Source organism: Rissa tridactyla, chromosome 1 (assembly GCF_028500815.1).
Source record: "Rissa tridactyla isolate bRisTri1 chromosome 1, bRisTri1.patW.cur.20221130, whole genome shotgun sequence".
In the NCBI taxonomy this organism is placed as follows: Eukaryota; Metazoa; Chordata; class Aves; order Charadriiformes; family Laridae; genus Rissa; species Rissa tridactyla.
The window spans coordinates 133,139,919-133,161,208 of NC_071466.1; the positions used below are offsets into that span (position 1 = coordinate 133,139,919).

Consider the following 21,290-nt stretch of genomic DNA (forward strand, 5'->3'; position numbering starts at 1 on the left):
TGCACTTCGTGACTGCCTGCACTTCGGGGGGCAGCCTTTGCGAGGGCAGGGATGTTTTACCGCTCCCATGGAAGACTAGATCACCGCGGCCTTGCCACTCTTACTATCTAAGTGAAACAGGTTAAAGCAGTCATAGCTATGTCTGGTTTTAGCACACCCAGACTCCCAAATATCCTCAAACAAAATGAGCAGCATAGCAGGTTCTTCACTGATATTATGCTATTTCTTCGCATTTTGTTTGGGAGCCCTTAGAGACCACCATCTCACTGTGCAAGGTGCTACGCAAGACAAACAAAAAATGGTCCATGCGTGGAAATGTGGAAAACGGCAAGGAAACCTGCCGACGATTTGGGTCAGCAGGATGTGCGGCGGCAGCCTGGCCTCTGCTGAGATTCTGTTAGCACTGCAGGATGCAAGAGTGTGAAAGAAAAGCTTCAAAATAAACTCATGAAACGTGAGGCTTAGACTAACCACACTCAGCCACAGGCTCAAGGACTCCGTCTGCAGCTGGAAGGCAGGCAGGGCACGCAAAGGGTGATCTGAGCGAGAGCAGCTCTGAGAGGGAATGATAATGAAGAAGCTGAAAAATGCTTGAGATACCAGCTCAGCATCTAAAACACAAGGTCAGGGAATCATACAATTATTTAGGTTGGGAGGACCTCTGGAGGACATCTGTTTCAACTCCCAGTGACTGGGAGGGGAGCGGAGCCGGGGGAGGGTGGTTGGGGGGGAGCAATAGCCTCTCAGACTCAAAGCAGGAACAGCTTAAGTTGCTCAGGGTGTTTGTAATACAAAATACATGTTTCCTGGGAGGGAGACATGAAGTGGTGGGAGGCATACGGCCAGTAGGTGGTGGAAGGAACACAAGCAGTAATAAAAGCAATTCAAAGATCAAGTCTGGCTTGTTCTGGGACTTGTGAAACATCTTTTCAAGCTCACTTACAGAACCCAGAGTGTCAGTGGATTTCTAGAAAGTATAAAATACTTTTCAATTCACGATTAATAGTCATAACAATATGCTTCTGTATCATCCAAATGAGGAACCATTTCCAGAAGTGACTGGCATGTCTGTTCTGGAAGTCAAAAGACTTGAAATCCCAAAGTATTTATGCGTTTTTGCAGATATGCCGTCCTATCCACATAGAATAAGCTTTCTGTGCTACTTTGCCATCTCTCTGACCTTTCACTTGTTCAGTCTTACTTCATAAGAAGACATTTGTTTAATGGTCACATCTGTGCGTGACACAAAGTGCAGGGGAGCAATGAATGGCATCTTTTACCCCTGACATACTGAGCAAGAATACTAATTCAAGAATTATCGCAGTAGGACATAGAGGGTCAATTATACAGGTTGAAAAGGCTTTGCTGAGTTTATATTCCCATTTATCTTCCCTTTCTTGAATACCATTGCTCCATGTAGTTTGTTCCTGTTGTTTTAAACACATGCTTTAAAGGGGTTCCGTTTGGTAGCAATTGGTATCGTTGGACACCGCCATACCCTGGGACTTTTGGATTTGTTTGTTTGGCTTTTTTATACATCCTCATTAAATAGAAGCTATAAAGCAAGATAGCGTGAGTGATTCATTTCACTGAGAGACAGTACATACGTGTTCTCTTCTTTATCACCACGTGACGGAATAAAAAAAATAAGGCTAACAAAGGCAAAAATGCAGAAGCAGAAGACCTAGCTAACGCTGATTCTCTCTGGCAGACATGAAAAAATAACCAAAATCCTCTCCAGAATCCAAAGCGATTAAATTTCACTAGAATCCTCAAAAATGACACAAAACTGATGCAAGCTGAAAATGATTTAAAACCCAAAGGGCAAAACCCAGCAGCCCAGACTGGGCACACCATTGGCTACATATAACAATTAAGGAAAGCTTTGAGAAACCCGAAGTCAGGAACTTTTCTGCTGGGTGTAGCATGACCAGCAGCTCCCTTTATTGTTATACTGGTTGATGAGATCCATTAAGAGATTGGCTTTTCAGCTATTTATAATTTTGTCAAAATATTTGAGCTAAAATTTCCTCTGCTGGAGGTTGAATATTTATAAAATGTTCCAGGTGAAAATAGTTCTGCTTTTTTCTTTTTTTCCCCCCCGGGAATGATACCATAAGAAAAGATGATGCTTTCTCATGTTCTTTTTGAGAAATTGTGTGTTGCGTTTTGGGGGGGATACTGTACCTTTGGCAGCGGAGCAGCCTCTTCCAAAGGAGTGGCATCTGCCACCCAACATTTCATTCATACTTGGCAAACTTGCCTAGAGAAGATGGAGCCAGAATCTGCTCACAGTGGCCCTGAGAACGCACAAGAGGCAACAGCTGTGACTTGCAACAAGGGAGATTCATAGAATCATAGAATCATCGAATCGTTAGGGTTGAAAGGGACCTTAAAGATCATCTTGTTCCAGCCCCCCTGCCATGGGCAGGGACACCTCCCACTAGACGAGGTTGCTCAGAGCCCCATCCAGCCTGGCCTTGAACACTTCCAGGTATGGGGCATCCACAGCTTCTCTGGGCAACCTCTTCCAGTGTCTCATCACCCTCATGGTGAAGAACTTCTTCCTAACGTCCAGTCTGAATCGACTCATCTCTAGTTTTAATCCATTCCCTCTAGTCCTACCATTACCCAACATCCTAAAAAGTCCCTCTCCAGCTTTCTTGTGGGCCCCCTTCAGGTACTGGAAGGCCACTATAAGGTCTCCTTGGAGCCTTCTCTTCTCCAGACTGAACAACCCCAACTCTCTCAGTCTGTCCTCATAGGAGAGGTGTTCCAGCCCTCTGATCATCCTCGTGGCCCTTCTCTGGACACATTCCAGCACGTCTGCATCTTGTAGTAGGGGCTCCAGAATTGGATGCAGTACTCCAGGTGGGGTCTCATGAGAGTGGAGTAGAGGGGGAGAATCACCTCCCCCGACCTGCTGGCCACGATTCCTGCTGAGCATTAGGAAATGCTTCTCCCCAGGGCAAATTTCAGCACTGACATGGGTGACCCAAGAGGCTGAGGACTCTCCATCCTTGGACGTGCTCAGAAGACACCTGGACAAGGCCCTGAGCAACCTGAACTAGCTCAAGGTCCCGAGTGCACCCTCTCTGCTCCTGGGGTTTTGGCTGCATGAGGTTGGGGCCAGGTCAGAGACAGTGTGGCTGAGGGCTGTCCCTTCCCTCTGGTGGCTTTGGGGAGAGTTTCCAGAAGTCTCTGCTGGAGCCTTAGCCAGGGAGCTGCTTTTAGGCTGGTGCTCTTGCCCTTGGCTCCTGCCTGAGCAGTCTTGCCTGTGCCTGACCATGCACTGTATTGATCTAGACCCATTGATAGGCTTCCTGGCTTGACCCGAGACGTGCCTTGTCATGACGGACTTGTCTGGCAATTGCTAGACTGTGTCTCACCCTGGTTACTGCCTCCAGACCTGATCCCGATGCTGACTTGACTTCTTAGTTGGACCTTGGACGTGCCTCGTCACTACAGGCTTGTCTGATGATCTGGATTCTTAGATGAACCCGGCTACTAACTGTACCTGCCTTGCTCACCTTGCTTGGGTGCTCCCCTTGGTAGGGAAGCCCCTTCCCTCTGCCTGCCTTCTTACCACACTTGGCTCTCAGCTGCCCTTTCTTTGGGGACCAGCCAGCCCTCGCTGCCCCCAACAACCCACTGTGAGCAAGGAGTTGGGGTAGAGACCTCCAGAGGTCCCTTCCCACCCAAATCTTTCTGTGAATCTATGGCAGCGCTCTAGCCAAGTTAAAAGAAAAGAATAAATCAACTTCTCTGGGCAGGGAAGAAGATTTAGCGGTGAAGACATTGTGTTGATGCTTGAGTGCATGACGTATTAGATCTGAGGAAGGGAGAAAGGACCAGAGGAACAGGGACAAGGAAAGGGATACAGGAAAGAGGAAGGTGGAGGAAGATGTGGAAATGGACAGCAGTGCAGTTGCTGTTAATATCGCTCCATTACCCCGTAAATCCCAGAACAAAAGAGTAACATCAGATCCTAGCAGAAGGTACGCACACAGCTCACTCTCCTCTCCAGCTGCACTACGCTATGTCAGAAATGATTCACATTCACATAGCAGTCCTGAATTTTCAAAACAGAAATGCCTACTGCCCTGCAAGCCCTCCTCCACCTCTCTCACTGCGTCTCTCAGACACCGTTAAATGTCCTTCATCTGCAGACCTATTTCCAGGCTGGCCTGCTGGATGCACGGGCTGATGCACTGGCCAGGCTGATGCACGGGCTGAGAAAGGAGATGGAGCTGGGCAGCCTGTGACACAAGCATCTCTCGGTGGAAGGGCTCATCATCTTGGCCTGCTTCTACAGACACTGGTAGTAGAAGGGCAAGTCTTCAAGTGAGACTGGAAAGATGGATTTAAACCTCTTGTCTCCTAAACTGCATTGTAACACAAAGCCATGATGCATTACAACACATTTATTCCCAGAGCAGTCATGAGGTAGGGACTTCAAATAAGATTCATTGCAAATTTAGAAGTCTAGGAACCAGGACTTTACTCTGAACAGCATTTCTTGTCACTTTCCCTCACTATCCCTTTAAAATTTTCCCCAGAAATTCAAATGTACCCTAACGGGCCCACTCTGGGATAGCCCGAGTCCTGCTGGAAGCCACAGAGAGGCTGTTTCCCAGTGCAAGTGGAAAGGCAACCCTTGGATGCAGGAGTGAATAACTGGGATTTCTGGCACTGCCTGTGTACAGCTGGATCTCTCGCTTCTGGGGAGATTTATAGGGCTTTCGCATACAGCGCAGGCTGAAAAAGCATGTACAAACAGTGCAAGCAAATATACTTCACCGCAGCCTCATTCTGTGACATCATTTCTTTTTAAGACTGAAAATCACTCAGACCTGAAATCAATCACCCGACAGCCGAGCGTCGGGAAAGTGCAAAGCGCTGATGTCAACGTGAGCTTCAGAAATGACAACAGTATTGGTATCCTCTCTTTTTTTCTGGGGCCATTATAAATGTCGGGTGTATTTTTAAGTATGCTAGTGTTTCCCAAGCCATTTTGTGTTAGGTAAATGTATAGCCCTTGGGCTGCATATGTGTGTGCGTACAGCTGCACAAGCACATTTGACATACCTCCCAAAGATTGTTTCGCTAAGGTCTATGACTTACTGTGCAATTTGGAACCTATCTTCTGCAAGAGTACTAAACACTCAGCTGCTCTCCTTGACCCCAGCAAGGGTTGCTAAATGCTTTAACCTTTCTGGAAAATTAAGACACTTATTTAGGTGCCCCAAGCTGGACTTAAGACTCACATTGAAGCATCTAGTTGAAAAAACAACAAAGTTTCCCTCGGTCATTACTACTGAATTCACTCTGTCAGCAGTGAGTACCGTATCTGTGTTCTGATTATACCCACAACTGCTCCGTGCTACTGTGCAGCCAAGGAGGTGCTCAGGCAGCATGGACTTGCTACAGGAATCTGTGCTGACCAGACCTAGACGCACCAGGTTTGTTTCGAGTCCTCGTTCCCCACTGTGTTTCCTGTACCAAAAGAGTCAGGTGGGACCATGTCACCGAGACATCTCTGTTTATTCAAAACAACCTTTCATCCTTCAGCTTTGTATCATCACCATCACCCACATACAGTCTGCTGGGCTCCCTCAAAGAGTTTGCTAAGTTACCCTGTGCTGTTTCCCACAGTCTTGCTGTCATTATTGAACGGGTGACTCAGCAATGGTATAACCTTTCTGTGGTTATATTTCCGAGTCCTCAATAGGGCCATTCAAAAATACTGCAGTAGGAAGTGATGGCAAAGATTCACTGGGATGGATAAAGTTTTCAGCTGGGAACTTCTTTACTTTTGAGACAGCGCGGTCTCGGATTGACTTATTGTCCACAACCTGATTCTTAAGCGTCCCTATATCTGAGTCCCAGGCTTGTCCCCGCCGCAGTTTCTTAAAGGTGTTACGGAAACCCTCAGTACTAAAGTAGTAGATCAAGGGGTCCAGCATGCAGTTCATGCTGGCCAACAGCATTGTCATAATTAGCACTTGGCGCACAGAGGTCCGTGTTTCTTCCTGAACTTTAATCACCCGGGCCTTTATCATCCCATAAACTGCCAGGGTAGTGTTATAGGGCACAAAGCAGATGATGAAGATGACCAGATTGACCAAGAGGAGACGGACTGTCTTCTGCTGTCGCAGGGTCTTCGTCTGGCCGTCCTTGCAGAGCTCCTGAAAGATCCGAATCGAGCAGTATGTTACAGCGCTGAGGGGCAGGAGAAACCCCAAGATTTCAGCCAGGACAACTAGGGGGAAGAGGTTCTTCTGCCACATGTTGTCACTGAAGCTTTCAAAGCACAGATAAACGGTCCGGTTCAGTACATTACAGTGGTTTTGCTTGTGGACTATGGCTGTGGGGATGGAGCCCATGAAGATCACAACCCAGACGAACAGGCAAAGGAGCTTAGCCACCTTGGGGCGCCGCAGATGCCGCCAGCGAAGTGGGTGGACAATGGCAACGTAGCGGTCCAGATTGATGCACAGGAGGAAGAGGCAGCTACCATACATGTTGATCTGGAAGACAGAGCCAGAGACCTGGCACAGGGTGTTACCAAAGGGCCAGTGGTGGTTGGAGTAGTAGTAGAGTCGCAGCGGCAGTGGGAGCGTGAAGGTGAGGTCGCTCACGGCCAGGTTGAACATGTAGATCATCACCACAGACTTCAGGCGCAGGTAGCGGATGAATATCCATAGGGCCATCACGTTCAGCAGCAGACCTGTAACGAATATCAGGATGTAGCCAGGCAGGAGGAGGTGGTGGATGAAGTTGTAATCCTTGCATGTCTGAGACGCGTTAGAAGCTGACATGCCCAGCAGGGATGAGGGAAGAGTCTCGCTGTGATGGCTGAGCCTGCTGGTGGGCTTAGGAGGCACAAAGAAAAACACTGGGAGAAGTCATTCCCCTCTAGGAATGCCACAGGCAGGTCATTCCCCTCATCTGCATCTGGGAGATAGATGGGCACACCTCTCTCTTGACGGGTGCTGCTTTGGATTGCTGGTCACTGGTCATCTGTCTGGGATGGTAACGAAGTCACCTAGAGCCAGCTTCTGCCTCTAGTTCAGCAATTCCTTCCAGTTCTTATGGGGATGCTGATGTGATGGAGGGTCATTGCCAGTTGTTCAATGTCAGCACGATTCCTGGTCAGAGTGGAAGACCAAGACAGGAGAGTTTAAGTTAGAGGGGGAAATCTCTTGAAAGGTCAAAATCCCACCATGATGGCTTCTGCTGCACGAACTCACAAAGAAACCAAAAGACTAAGAAAAATGGATAGTCAAAAAGAGAGTAATTAGATGGCAGAAGAAGCCAGAGCACAGAGAAGATAATTGATGTACAGAATTATTTATCTCTCAACCCCAGAATATGCACGTTGCTTTGATCACTGCTGAGAGCACATGTATGCAAGAAAGGGAGAGCACAAGAGCACACAGGGAAAGTAGTCAAGGCAGCACCAGAGAGAGAGAGAGAGGGAGACAGAAAAAGAAGACGGCAAGCATTTTGAGGGGAAAACGCTGACTCAAAGGAACTTAAAATAAAAACTGCATAGTATTGTTTTATATCAGAGAAACAGGACTTTGTACATCCATTGCAGATAAAAATAATTATACTACAGTTAGACTTGACTCCACCCTGGCTCCTTTTCTTAGGTGAAACAACCCACACAGACCTGAGGCCTAGCTAGGTGGAGTTCCTTACGTTGCTTACATTCATACAGTTCCTTTGGATTGGGTGTCCTCAGATCATTTTCCTGCTTACAACACCAGAAAGCATGAAGCAGCCCATGTCCCACAAACACAGAGCAGCACAGCCAGGTAAGGGAGCACACAGTAAAGCGGGAAGGGCCATGGGATACATGTGGACAAACACACCTGTTACTCCGAAGTGGTGGGAGACTGCTAACAATTCTAGATACTAATGCTACCTTGCCAAACATTGATCAGCTGGAGTGAGTCCAGCGGAAGGCCACAAAAAGGTCTGGGGGCTGGAGATGCTGAGGGAACTGGGCTTGTTCAGATGGAGAAGAGAAGGCTCCAGGAGACATAATTGCAGCCTCCCCATACCTACAAGGTGGTTACTGGAAGAGGACAGAGTTAGCTATTCTCAGTGGGGCATGGCAGAGGGACAAGAGGCAATGGGCATCGACTGAAGAAACAGAGATTCATACTGAATATAGGGAAAAATGTTTTCACTGTGAGGACGGTCAGGCATTGCAAAAGGTATCACAGAGAAGTTGGGGAGTTTCCATCCTTGGAGCTTTTCAAGACCAGACTCCACATAGTCCAGGGTAACCTCATTTGATCCTGCTTTGAGTAGGTGGCTGGGCTAGAGAAAGCCTTAATTCTATGCTCCTAAAACTAGACATCCACTCTCAAAGCTGTCACAGTGGAGCAGGGGTTGGTGAACATGACAGAATTCCCCATAGCCGTTTGCAAGGTTTTGATAGGGACTTTCTCACAGAGCCCGTGTAGAGCGTGATTTACCTCAAAAGGAAAGTAAAATTCTCTGTCTAGAGGAAATATTTACATAAGGCTGATATTACTGTAAGAGGAAGCCACCCAACAACTTGACAGGCGTGACAAGCACGTCAGACCTTCTGGATGGCATTGTGGGGCAATGTATAGATCTGGAGGGAGGATCTATTAGAGACAGAAGAAGCGTGTGCTGACTTCATAGGTAGGAAAAGATTCGTTCTGGCAACAATATGTTAAACGATGAAAGTGGAGGTCTAATACAAGAGGGCAAGACAGATATCAATTAGTCCAGTGAAGCTCCCACTGTCCGGAAAAGGGGAAACATAACCCCCATTTTAGAAAAGGAAAAAGGAAGACCCAGGGAACTACAGGCTGGTTAGTCTCACCTTTGTGCCTGGCAAGATCATCATGAAGGAGATCCTCCTGGAAACTATGCTAAGGCACATGGAAAATAAGCAGGTGATTGGTGACAGCCAACAGGGCTTTACTAAGGGAAAATTGTGTCTGACACATTTGTAATGCCTTCTATGATGGTATTACAGCATTGGTGGATAAGGGAAGAGCAACTGACATCATCACCCTGGACTCGTGCAAAGCATTTGTCGCTGTCCTGCACGACATCCTTGTCTCTAAATTTGAGAGACAAAGATTTGATGGATGGACCACTCGGTGGATAAGGAATTGGATGGATGGTTGCACTGAAAGAGTTGTGATCAATGGCTCAATATCCAAATGGAGACCAGTGATGAGTTGTGTTCCTCAGGGGTCGGCATTGGGACTGGCACTAACATCTTTGTCAGTGACATGGACACTGGGATTAAGTGCACCCTCAGCAAGATTGCTGATGACACCAAACTGTGTGGCGCACTTGACATGCTGGAGGGAAGGGATGCCATCCAGAGGGACCTGGGCAGGCTTGACAGGTGGGCCTGTGTGAATCTCATGAAGTTCAATGAGGCCAAATGCAAGGTCCTGCAACTGGATCAGGGCAATCCCAAACACAGATACAGGCTAGGCGGAGAATGGAGAGCAGTCCTGAGGAGAAGGACTTGGTGATGTTGCTTGATGAGAAGCTCGACCTGACACAGAAACGTGCACTTGCAGCCCAGAAAGCTAACCACATCCTGGGCTGCATCAAAAGCAGCATGGCCAGCAGGTCAAGGGAGGTGATTCTCCCCCTCTACTCCGCTCTTGTGAGACCCCACCTGGGGTACTGCATCCAGCTCTGGAGTCCTCATCACAAGAAGGACATGGACCTGTTGGAGTGAGTCCAGAGGCCATGAAGATGATCCGAGGGCTGAAGTACCTCTCCTATGAAGACAGGCTGAGTGTTGCGCTTGTTCAGCCTGGAGAAGAGAAGGCTCCAGGGAGACCTTATAGCAGCCTTCCAGTACCTAAAAGGGGCCTAAAGGAAAGATGGGGAGGGACTGTTTATCAGGAGTGTAGTGATAGGATGAGGGGTAATGGTTTCAAACTGAAAGAGGGGAGATTTAGATTAGATATCAGGAAGAAATTCTTTACTGTGAGGGTGGTGAGGCACTGGAAGAGGTTGCCCAGATAAGCTGTGGATGCCCCATCCCTGGAAGTTTTCAAGGCCAGGCTGGATGGGGCTTTGAGCAGCCTGGTCTAGTGGGAGGTGTCCCTGCCCATGGCAGGGGGGTTGGAACTGGGTGATCTTTAAGGTCTGTTCCAATCCAACCCATTCTGTGATTCTATGATTTTATGATTCAGTTTGCCCATCCTTATGTGTTGTTGGGCAGGTCTACCACCAAGACAAGTTTCTTAGAGGAACTTCTACTGTTTTCACAAGCTCTATCTGAGTGGCTTTCACCCTTCTTGGTGGATGAAAACTTTGTGTGAATACTTGCATAAGTTTAAAGTATAAGATAATCCAACAAGACAAGACAAATGTGCAAGAATGTTGTTGGTTTCAAGTAAAATTATTAAATGCCTCAAAAAATCTCAAGGACCATATGCCAGCTTTTGCTAGCACCAAAACCCTGCAATGACTGCGGGCTGAACAGACTGGTGAGACCTTCATCTTGACTGAGACAAAGTGAATGAGACTGAGACTCTGTGAGACATTATGACCTGCTCTCACATGTGTACCTAGAGCAGCCAGGTCAGGTGAAGGTGTATCTAGACCAGTCACCAGTCAGGTGAAGGTGACTTGTCTCCACAGACAAGCTATTTTTATCAAGAGGTATTCAATAAACGCCTCTAGAGAATAATATGTAAGCACAGTCCATACCATGTGAGATCAGTGGTCTGTTCTATCTCAAATCGTGGATGGTGACGGGATAATGTAGGAACAGTGCAATCAGGTAGTTATACTCCCTCAAATTCTCTTCGTGCTTCCAGCATATTGTAGCCCAGGAGTTTCCTGAGCCAGAGGTGACCTATTTGTATTCAGTAGTCCTCGAGGAACTTTTCTTTCATGATTTTTTCCAGTTGCTTTTTGAGTCCATGTAAAATTTACCATCTACAACATCCAGTGCCAGGAATGCCAATGAGTTCCAGAGCTCAGTCGCATCTCAGGTGAAGAACCACTTCCTTGTACTCATTTTTGAATCACCACCGGCTAGATTCAGCTCTTAGTTTTAGTGCTGGAAGAGACAGTGGAAAAAACATCCCTGTTCACCTTCACCTTATCACTGATGACTTTATAAAGGTCTACCATATTCCCCCTCAGTAACCTTTTTTATTTTTTGAGGCTAAAGGGTCATTGTCTTTCAGAGTTGTTCCTCGCAGAGGAGCTGTTCTGTCCTTGCTGTCCTTCTCAGGACATTTCCACTTCTGCTACAGCCTTTGTGAGCCCTGTGGTGGGGCGCTCAAAACATACACAATGATGTTGATGATGTGGATGTACAGAGCTGAGTAGGTGCAGGTCTCCTTTGCAAGGGGTAACGGTCAGTTCAGATTGGTTTTTCTCGTCACTTAGCTAGATGAAATTTCAGCTGTTATTTTAAGGCCAGTCACTCACACTTCTCTCAATCTCTGCAGTTCTTTGCAGCCGACCGCTGTCTTTTCTAACTTGAATAGTTTTATGCCTCCGACAGATTTGTTATTTCATTATTCATCCCTCATGAATAAGTCAAACAGCCCAAGCCCCAGCACTGGTGTATTAGAACTCCACTAGGAAAACCAACCATCTACCCTCATTCTCTGTCCTATCTTTTAGGCACTTTTTATCCATGTAGGAACCTTTCCTCTAAATTTCATTAAGCGCCACTGCTGAGAGCCCTTTTGAAAACCTTTTGGAAATCCACATGGATCACCGTTCACATGCTCGTTGACTCCTTCAAAGAAGGACTGTGAGGCACAGCATCCCTTTGTAAAAGCCATGATGACTCTTCCCCAGTAATGAGATGTGACTGCATGCCAATTGATTTTTTCCTTTATTATAGCTTCTACTAATTTGTTCAGCACTGACATCAGGCTCCCTGGTCTGATATCCCCCAAGAGCCTTCTCTCAAATTGTGTCTGGTTAGTGAGCCTTTAAAAGCAGTTTTAAGCAAATGTTTCGACATCACAGTTAGTCAGGTCTCTCGCCCTTCAGTTATTTTCGGACCTCTGGGGTAGGAGCCGTGTGGTTTCAGACACTGCTTAGTTCTTGTTGCTGCTCCATAACTGTTCCTACCACCGTTTTGATCAGAAACAGTCCTTTCATGAATTTCCCTGTAAAGAGAGTTTCTGCCATGGAAATCTCCCAGGCTTTCCTGCCATGCACACCGGTGCAAGAAATCTGCTTATTTTTTTACCCACCATCACCTTTTCCTTTTTTCTGAGTGGTCTTTCCTTACATACTAGCCCTTCAGCCTTTGGGATGCCAAACAGCAGAGTTCTAAACTGGCAGCAAAGATCACCAAGAGTGCAAAATAGATCAAAATAGATTGCAGGTTTTGAGGGCTTTTTTTTTTTTTTTTGGTGGGTGGATGGAAACACAGAAGCTGCTAATGGTGGTGTTATTGAAGCTAAGCTGATAGTCTCAAATTTGACATAACAGATACTATAATCAAGACCTCAGAGACCTGAAATGAGATGCGTACGTGCATGGTCTCTGGAAGCTGTGGGAACAGAGCGCTTCCCTGCAGAGCTCTGAAGGCACTGTTTTGACTGTTCCTCACTGAAGAGGAAAGCTACGGGTAGAGCAAGCTGGTAGCAGGGAGACAGAAGAGCTGAAAGTGGTTGTATTATCTTTGTTGGTTAATGTCTGAGAGCCATAGGCCATGTTCTTTGTGGCTGCCTCTAAAAGAACCTCAAGTACTCATCGCTCGACACGAAAGCTGCTGAGGGGATCTCATGTCATCAGCTGTGTAAGGAGGCAACGGTACCTACAGCTGTATCGTCCTCCCTCATGATGAGATGCTGCCTTGAAAGCTTGAAGGACCCTTCTGTTTGGTGACTGACATTAAGTGTCCCAGGAAGGGGAGGAAGCATCTTTTTACCCCTCAGTGAAGATCAATATGAGCCCCTGAAGGCCATCTGCCCAGACCACAGCCTTTTCCCCAGCAGGGACAGAAAAGAGCAATTCAAACTACAGATGCTACCTTGGCAGATACTTCTTTCTGTTTTCAGGTGGAAAATGAATTTGTTGCCAGTATTCTTGCCCTGGGAGGGGGGACAGGGGGGTGACATAGATGTGACACATGTGCACATGCGCATACATGTACACACACACACGCAATGAGCGAGGGCTGCAGGGGAGGAGGAGCTGCAGAAACTAGAAGGAAGGGAAAACACCGGTGAGGGGGGAAGAGGTGCTGGTATTAGGTGTGAGATGGGGGCAACATTGACTGCTGTTGCTGTGTGAGGGGAGAGGAGAACGTGATGCTGGAGAATAGGCAGATAACCCCAAAGAAGCAGTTGAAAAAATGCACCATCCTCAGCTCCCACACACGCCTCCTGTGACCACCTCACTGGGACGACAGCCACGTGCCTCCCCCAAGTGCTGCCCTGGCTGGTGTGGGGTGCAGGACTGAGACGAGCCAGAGGTTGGCCCCAGGGACGGGCACCTCCTGCCAGGGGCAGCAAAACAGCTGCTAGACAAGGAGTCCCTGCAGGAACATGCAAAACCCATGGGGATTTTGAGTTTTTTTTTCTTTTGGGAGGTGGGGAACCCTAGCTGTGCTTGCCTATAGGGGCTGGAAGAGGCAGGCGTGCCCTGAGATGAGATGAATGCCTGGCATCTCGCTGCCTGGTCCTGGGCAACTTCTCTCCTGACACTATCTCACCAATAGCCGCTGCCTTCCTAGCACTGCAAAAGTGACGAAGGAGCACAGCGTGGTAGAAGACAGGGTTATGCATCGGGCTGAGAAATGAGGTGGAAAAAGAGAGCTAGAAAAATCTTGCCGAGCATGCCGCAGGGTCAGTGTTTCCAAGAATGACTTGTCATTTAAGCCTTGGAGCGCTTTGGGACAGCCCCATATATGCCGGTGGAGAACGCAGCACTGGGGTGCCGAGCAGTGCAGCTGAAAACACAAACCGCACATGCTCGCTTAGCAAATCTGAAACCAAGAGGAAGTGATGAAGAGCGCACCAAACCTCAAAAAAACCACCCAGCTTTGCTTTAGAAATGGAAAATATATTTTTTCATAAATGTGGATGCTTTTTACCTGCTGTAGGTGATATTTAAGTCCCACTTTTCACCTTTTTTCTAACTAAGAAATTAGATTATTGTGATAATTAGAACTGTGAAGACATTCAAGACTTAGGATGACTTGGTTTTAATGAGATACGTGACAAAAAAGCCGAGAGATCTGTATTTAACTCACAAGGTCTGATCACACTGCTACTGCCTACTCCCTAGAGGTGTCACCCCCATCTTCATCTCCTGAGGGCACCGTGGAAGAGGACTTCCATTGTGGGCACCTTGGCAAGTGAGCTCTGCAGGCTGCCGGTGGTTTTAGTATCACAGGATCCCACAGAAAGCCTCCATTTGAATAAATCCTGAGATTTGCCTTACACCTCTAGGTTCACTAGTGAATTGAAGATATGTAGAAGGTTCCCCCAGTGCCCTGTGGTCAGATCCGGCAGCAAATGCGCAGCAGCTGGTGGGGACCAGCGCCCAGAGTGCCCAGAACATCCAGCTCTCCAGAAGTTTCCGTCTCACTTACCTCTCTGCTGGTGAAGAGCCAAGGGCACGCGCAGGCTTGCTGGCTGGCGGTCACTGTCGCTGAAGAGGTCTCAATCCCGGGCACCAAAACTGCGAGCACCTTGAATCAAAACAGAGCCAGCTGGGGTCTTTGGCTAATTGCACATCAAAATCAGAGCTGTCTCCTGCCGTGCCATGGCTGGTTCTATGTCTGTCATGCTGCAGTTCATCCCTCCTCCTTTCTCACTTCCTGACGCACTTCTGGCTGGCCACAAACCGTGAACTTTGCTATCCAAAGCTGATAAGTTAAAACACATCTTATGAAAGCAAACGCAATCGTGAAAGAAGAAACACCCAGGTGTCCTTGCAATTGAGGAGACCTGCCCTGGGTCATAGTGCCAAATACTCGCTCGTCTTTCCTCCCATGCTAACTCAGCCACCCCCAGGACTGAAAGAGGAAAATTAAAGCAACCCCCTCCCCAAAATACTGCCAAACAAGAGGTAGAAGTGAAATACGGGAAGTGAGAGCAAACTTGATTTGAGCACAAGAGGCTCATGGTCCAGTCAATCCCATGGGCTTGGGCGCTCTGGGGATGAGCTCCTTCCCCGGGGGCCCCCCTGTGCACTGCTGGGACGTGTCAGGGACCCAAAAAGAACCGAGCCCTGAAGAGGTGTCAGTGCTTGTGGCAGGCAAAGGCGTGTTTGCCACAGATGTCAGTCCCTGTTGTTTAAGGCTACAGGAGGCACGGCGCTAAGAAAGTGCAAGGGCTGATTTGGCAGGACATCCGTGACCTAGCACCGCCAAGTGCAGCTGGGAAGGGATCTGTCACTCTGTTGCTTCAAGTCCTAATTTGTTTTGCCAGTCCCAGCACATCTGGAAGAAGACACAGGTCACAGGGACGCTCCGAATCCTACCGCCGTCCTTCCCCAGCAGCAACTGCCCCAAGAAGAAGGTGCCATGCCTGTGGGCTCCCTCTTTCCCTGCAGCCCCTGCCCAGCTCCTCCTCCTTCTGGCTGTTGCTGCTGGTGTTTGACTTTCTCACTGCCTGCCTGCCTTGTTCTGCCATCACTGCCTCCTCATTCAGGGGGTGACACGCCAAGGGATATATGTTCCCGCTGCTCATAAATCCTTGGAGGCTACAATAGCACCCGAACCACTGATCTCACCCTGTGCCTTTTTAGTGCCTCTCTTTTTTAACCAGACCCCTTTTCTCACTTCCTAGTTGCCGGGATCTTTGTTCTCACAGCTTTTTGTGTCTCTTCAGTTCCTGTCAAGACTCTGGTACCGATACAAGCCTGCAGATATACTGGGGCAGGGGGGTTCCTTCTCCCTTTGCAAAAGGAGTCTCTGACACCCTCTAGGGGAACTTCTCCCCCCCCCCGCCCAACTCCGAGGCTCTCGCCCCCCGCACACATGTGCACACACCTGGCTGAGCCTGGCAGTCCTGGCTTTGCCGCGTGTGCCGGGAGAGGAGGACACGGTGGCACTTAGCCCAGCCCGCGAGCCCGCCCTGCCCCACAGCATCCCTCACCCCGCCAGGCTCACTCACCTCACCGGGTCTCGGTGCATCAGTCCGTGAACGCCGTTGTCCCCCGCCCCCCGACCCCAACCAAGAGGGCTCACACCTTTGCCCCTCGCTGTCCCTTGGAGGCTCAGCTCCTGGGGAAGAGCAGCGCAACCCCTGGCATTTCCTCACCGCAGTCTGAGTCGGCAGCAGGTAAGACCAGATCACTGGGGCGGGTGTTGGAGGCTACACCCTGATGCTGCAGATCCCAACATGCCTGCCACCCTGCCGTGCTGACTCCAGAAAGCAGGAGCAAGGACCCAACAGAAGGAGGGACACAGGGAGCTGGGAAGGCGAGGAGAGAGGCTGCTCGGGTTTGAAAGGTTGACTCATAAACCCCAGGACTCTTCAGACCTCTTTGTGCAGGGAAACGTGGAAGAGCTCAGCAAAGGGGTTAACCCACATGTGGGGCCATGGTGGAAGAACCAAAGCAGGGCCAGAGCCAGCGGTGTTTCACTTTCTGAATGATTCAGACAGGAAAAGCAGAAACCTCCGGGACACATGAGGAGTTTCATCTTCCAGGGAGGTGGGGCGGTTCCAGGCCTGCGGGGGGAACAGCAGGCTTTTCTCCCAGGAGAAAAGTTTTAGCTCCCCGGTCACACAACTCACATTTTCCTGGACTCCCAGGGCTCTTAGGAAAGGGCTACCCGCTGAAAAGAGGAGCAGCCACCCCATTATGGAGAAGGGCAAAGACTGTCCCTCTTGCCGTGGGGAAGAAAATGGAGGGGGGGTGAAGGGAGACGTGCCAGGGAAAGAGTTAAGAGAGCCAGGGAGCAGCCGGGCTGTGTCTGTTTGCCGTAGCTATGTGGGCTGCAGGGTAGAACAGAAGAATCTCCAGCCTGGAGGAGGCAGATGAGGGAGGGTCCTCAAGGACGGCGGCTGGGGATGAGGGAGGCAGCAGGTTTTCTCCTCTCTGCTCCCATGAGCTGCCACTGCAGGGAAACTCTCCAGCTCCCCAAAGGGCTTGGTGACAAAGCGATGACAAGCTGGTGGGTCTAGCAACAGCTGCTTGGCGCTGCCAGGTTTTTCTTGCGTGGAAGGCTCTGTCTGCTGCTGACTGGGTCTCAGGCTGCTTCCTGCCGATGAAGCAGCTTGACTGTGGAGGAAGACAACCAGATCATCTGCTGACAGGACGGCAGAGACTGGGGGTCCGACACTGATACTGTCCCCAGCCATGTGAGCTCCCTCCGACGGATGCCCACCCCAGAGCCTTGGTTCAGAGCTCTTCCACGATGCCACCCGAGCTGTAGGTAGGGAACAGCACCCGCGTGGACACCCTCGCAGGGCCAACCTGGCAGTTTCCTGCGGGCCACTGGGTCTCCGATGCTGGCAGCCACACCAGGGCAGCCCATGGTCGTTGCCCAGGGCAGGGGCTACCTGTGCTTTGCAGCGTTGGGCCAGAGCTGCTGTGAGAGCGACTGTCAGGCAGAGGCAGTGGGAGGTCGCAGGAGGGAATTCAGGCGCCTGCTGCACCGTGGCTGAAGGTGGAGTTTTGCCAGGAAGAGGATGGAGATGATGTGGCTGTATGTGGTGCTGATCCCCGTGCAGCATGCCCTTGCCGTGACCTGGCTGTAAGTATGGTTTGTGTTTGTACAATCTGGGTTGGAAAGACACCTGGGGAGGCGATATCTCCCAAGAAAGCGGGCAGATCTGTGAGAACAGATGAGAGGGCTGGAGCACCTCTCCTATGTGGACAGGCTGAGAGAGCTGGGGTTGTTCAGCCTGGAGAAGGGTCCAGGGAGACCTTATAGCAGCCTTCCAGTACCTAAAGGGAGCCTACAGGAAGGATGGGGAGGGACTCTTTGTCAGGGAGTGTGATGATAGGACATGGGGTAATGGCCTCAAACTGAAGGAGGGTAGATTTAGATTGGATATTAGGAAGAAATTCTTTACTGTGAGGGTGGTGAGGCACTGGAACAGGTTGCCCAGGGAAGCTGTGGATGCCCCATCCCTGGAGGTGTTCAAGGCCAGGCTGGATGGGGCTTTGAGCAGCCTGGTCTAGTGGGAGGTGTCCCTGCCCATGGCAGGGGGGTTGGAACTGGGTGATCTTTAAGGTCCCTTCCAACCCAAACCATTCTGTGATTCTGTGTGATTCTGTGAAAAGGGTGGAAGAAGGAATCTGGGCAACCCAAAGGCAGCACATCAGGAGGGGCACGTCTGGGAGCATGAAGGGAGAAGGATGATGAAGCTGAGAGGCGCAGACCAGGACAGGGAGCAGGAATGTCCAATTTGGCACAGACAAGAGGAGGCGCATCCCCTTCCATGCCCCGTTTCTGCTCTAAAATAAGGCTGTAGAGGGCTAGTTCCGCACAGATGTGGCCCTGACTCTAGCCCATGTGCGACTGAATCTCTCCCTCGCCCTGCAGGTACCTGGCCAAGCAGCCTTCTCTGCGGGCAGTCCTCCGGGACCCCAGGGCCTGCGAGGGCCTGATGGGGCTGGTGGAAGAGCAGGTGCGCGTTTGCCGGCGGCAGGTGGAAGCCATGGAGGCGGTGAAGCGAGGCGCGGAGCTGGCTGTGGAGGAGTGCCAGCACCAGTTTCACTCTCGCCGGTGGAACTGCTCCACCCTGCAGGGGCTGCAGGTCTTCGGCAAGGTCGCCATCCAAGGTCAGCAAGGGGGAGGCAGCGCAGGCAGAGCCGGCGTGCGGTCCCTTCAGTACACCCATGGGGTCCCCTTGACACATCAGCCTTTTCTGGGCCAGTGTGCAAGTGTCACACTGGGACAAGCTGCAGAGTGGCCAGTGCCTTCCTCCGCATGCTAACCAAGCTGTCAACACACAGCAAACCGAACCAAATGCATGTGCTGCTACAAATGTTAATATTCTGGCCAGACTTCTTCCTAATTTGGCCAGGCTTGGCTTTTTGGTGCCCTCTGGATACCAGCATTTTGGGTACCAGCTCTGCAGACTGATAGATCTTCTCCCCCACCCTGCCACCAGCCCAGCCCTTTGGAGTAGCAGCTCAAATCAAGCCTTTTTCTCTGAAGCTGCAGTCCCTTTTCATTGCAGGCCAGGGAAAAAGGATCTGCCTATGCCCCCAGAACAACACGGAAGAGATTTTGCATGTGTTTGCACGGAAGGAGCCATACAGGGAGCTATGACCAGGGTCTCTCTGGCTCCTAGAGACAAGGCAGCAGGGTCCTCCCTGACAAACCTCTCTGTGTGGGAGGCTCAGCCCCTGACACTCCCCCACCATGGCTCCCCTTTCACATCCCTTGGGAGCTGCTGACTTCTCTCCCGCAATGGGACACCCAGCCCAGGAACTGGGGGTGCCAAAGGCAAGGGCGCTGAGCCAGGAGCACCCTGCAGAGCCATCTCCTTTGCTGGCTCCAGGCCTTGGGAACTGCAGCATCCTAACAGAGATTTCTCCTGAGCAGTCTCCGCCTGAATACATCCTTCTTGCATGCAGTGTCACAGACTCTTTTCCCCCTGCCGTGTCCCATCAGTGCGTCCCCGCTCTGTCGACTGGTGCCATTTCTCGCCCCGCTGCAGGCACGCGGGAGTCTGCTTTCATCCATGCTATCTCTGCTGCCGGCATTGCCTTTGCCGTGACTCGTGCCTGCAGCCGCGGGGAGCTGGAGAAGTGTGGCTGCGACCGCAAGATCCGAGGAGTCAGCCCCGAAGGTGAAGGAGGAGGGCGGTGGCAGGGAGGGGGTGGCAGAGGAGAAGATCCATGGGTGAGGAGAACTTCACCAGGGGAGGAGACATCTCCCTTCTCCACAGCCCTCAGCTCTCTGGGAGCTCCTCCCAGGGCTTCTCCATCTTCGTCTCAAGGATGCTTTCCCTCTGCAGGTTTCCAATGGTCGGGCTGCTCTGATAACTTGTCTTACGGGATTGCCTTTTCTCAAGCCTTCGTAGACAACCCTGAGAGGAGCCGCGGCATCTCCTCCAGCCGGGTGCTGATGAACCTGCACAACAATGAGGCTGGGAGGAAGGTAAGGGCAGGAACAAGGGCTGGGAAGCAAGCCCGGCTTCAGGAGCTTCTCCCTGGCTAGGTGGAGCTCGGTCCAGCTCCCTTACCCAGAGGAGCAGTACAGGGCAGCCATGAGCTCCCAGAGGGGTTCTGCGTCCTGCTGCCTTTCCTCAGGCCAGCACTGCCACCGAGCTGGCTCCTCGCCTGGACGGAGTGAGGTCTCGGTCTCCCCTACCCATTTCTGCGCAGAGTCCTTTTCCTCACAGACCCCAGCCGTGATTTACCTTCCTTGGCCTTCTCTGCAAAGGAAATTAATTTCTCCATTCTGCTCTGAAGGGTTTCCCTGCTCCTCCAGCCCCTCCTGGGCAAAGACACCATCTTCTGCAGGGGCCGCTGTCAGACCTGGTCCCTAGAACATCCTCTGGCTCTGGGCAGATCTATTCCCCTCCCCACAGCCCCATGGGCCAGAGGAGGTCCCCATTTTTTCCCCTGCCTCAGGGATTTCTCTTAGACACCCAAGTCAACCTGTTTCCCACAGAGCGGATCCCCTTCTGTTTTGTATTGGCCTGTCTTAAAAAGACTTTTTTGCTCCCTTTCCCTTTCCCTTTCCCTTTCCCTTTCCCTTTCCCTTCCTTCCCTTTGGGTGTTCCTGCCCTCCAGCCCCATGGGAGGTACATGGGGGAATGGTGGCTGATGGGGGCCCCGTAGGCATGGGAAGCATAGGGCAGAGTGTCCCTGGTCTGGCTGGCAGCTGTCTCCTGCTCTCCAGGCTCTCCTGGCCCACATGAAGGTGGAGTGCAAGTGCCACGGTGTGTCGGGCTCCTGTGAGGTGCGCACGTGCTGGAAGGTCATGCCTCCCTTCCGCAAGGTGGGCAACGTCCTCAAGGAAAAGTTTGAGGGGGCGACGGAGGTTCACCCCAAGCGGGTCGGTTCCCGCAAGCTCCTGGTGCCCAAGAGCTCTCGCTTCAAGCCCTACACGGCTCATGACCTGGTCTACCTGTTGGCCAGCCCAGACTTCTGCGAGCGGGACCCCCGGCGTGGGGTATTCGGCACCTCCGGCCGCCAGTGCAACCGGACATCCCCAGCCATGGACGGCTGCGAGCTCCTGTGCTGCGGCAGGGGCTTCCAGACGGCCCAGGCGGAGGTGGTGGAGCGATGCAGCTGCAAGTTCCGCTGGTGTTGCTCCGTCAAGTGCAAGCAGTGCCGGCACCTGGTGGAGGTGCACAGCTGCCGCTGAG

General features: G+C 50.8%; 2 protein-coding genes across 3 annotated transcripts; one reads left to right on the forward strand and one right to left on the reverse strand.

Moving 5' to 3' along the window:
- Positions 1-5,481: 5,481 nt before the first annotated feature.
- On the reverse strand, positions 5,482-16,161 carry LPAR5 (lysophosphatidic acid receptor 5). 2 transcript variants are annotated; one of them, XM_054188706.1, is made up of 3 exons: positions 16,128-16,161; positions 14,600-14,698; positions 5,482-7,151 (listed from the first exon to the last, which is right to left on the reverse strand). In XM_054188706.1, exon 3 carries the CDS (start codon positions 6,819-6,821, stop codon positions 5,709-5,711), a length of 1,113 nt encoding a protein of 370 aa, XP_054044681.1. In that variant the 5' UTR covers positions 6,822-7,151; positions 14,600-14,698; positions 16,128-16,161; the 3' UTR covers positions 5,482-5,708. The 2 variants fall into 2 exon arrangements, with proteins under 2 accessions (XP_054044681.1, XP_054044680.1); XM_054188705.1 differs by lacking the exon at positions 16,128-16,161 and having other exon boundaries at positions 14,600-14,992.
- Positions 16,162-17,648: 1,487 nt separating this feature from the next.
- On the forward strand, positions 17,649-21,289 carry LOC128904407 (protein Wnt-4-like). Its single transcript, XM_054188708.1, has 5 exons — positions 17,649-17,713; positions 18,509-18,747; positions 19,632-19,763; positions 19,932-20,074; positions 20,822-21,289. Exons 1-5 carry the CDS (start codon positions 17,649-17,651, stop codon positions 21,287-21,289), a joined length of 1,047 nt encoding a protein of 348 aa, XP_054044683.1.
- The last annotated feature ends 1 nt before the right edge of the window (position 21,290 follows it).

Bases quoted from the DNA above. Each gene is read 5' to 3' on its own strand.
- LPAR5 (XM_054188706.1), bottom strand. From the start codon at position 6,821: ATGTCAGCTTCTAACGCGTCTCAGACATGCAAGGATTACAACTTCATC.
- LOC128904407 (XM_054188708.1), top strand. From the start codon at position 17,649: ATGGAGATGATGTGGCTGTATGTGGTGCTGATCCCCGTGCAGCATGCC. The intron at 17,714-18,508 runs GTAAGTATGGTT...CTCGCCCTGCAG, and splicing joins GCCCTTGCCGTGACCTGGCT to GTACCTGGCCAAGCAGCCTT. The intron at 19,764-19,931 runs GTGAAGGAGGAG...TTCCCTCTGCAG, and splicing joins CCGAGGAGTCAGCCCCGAAG to GTTTCCAATGGTCGGGCTGC.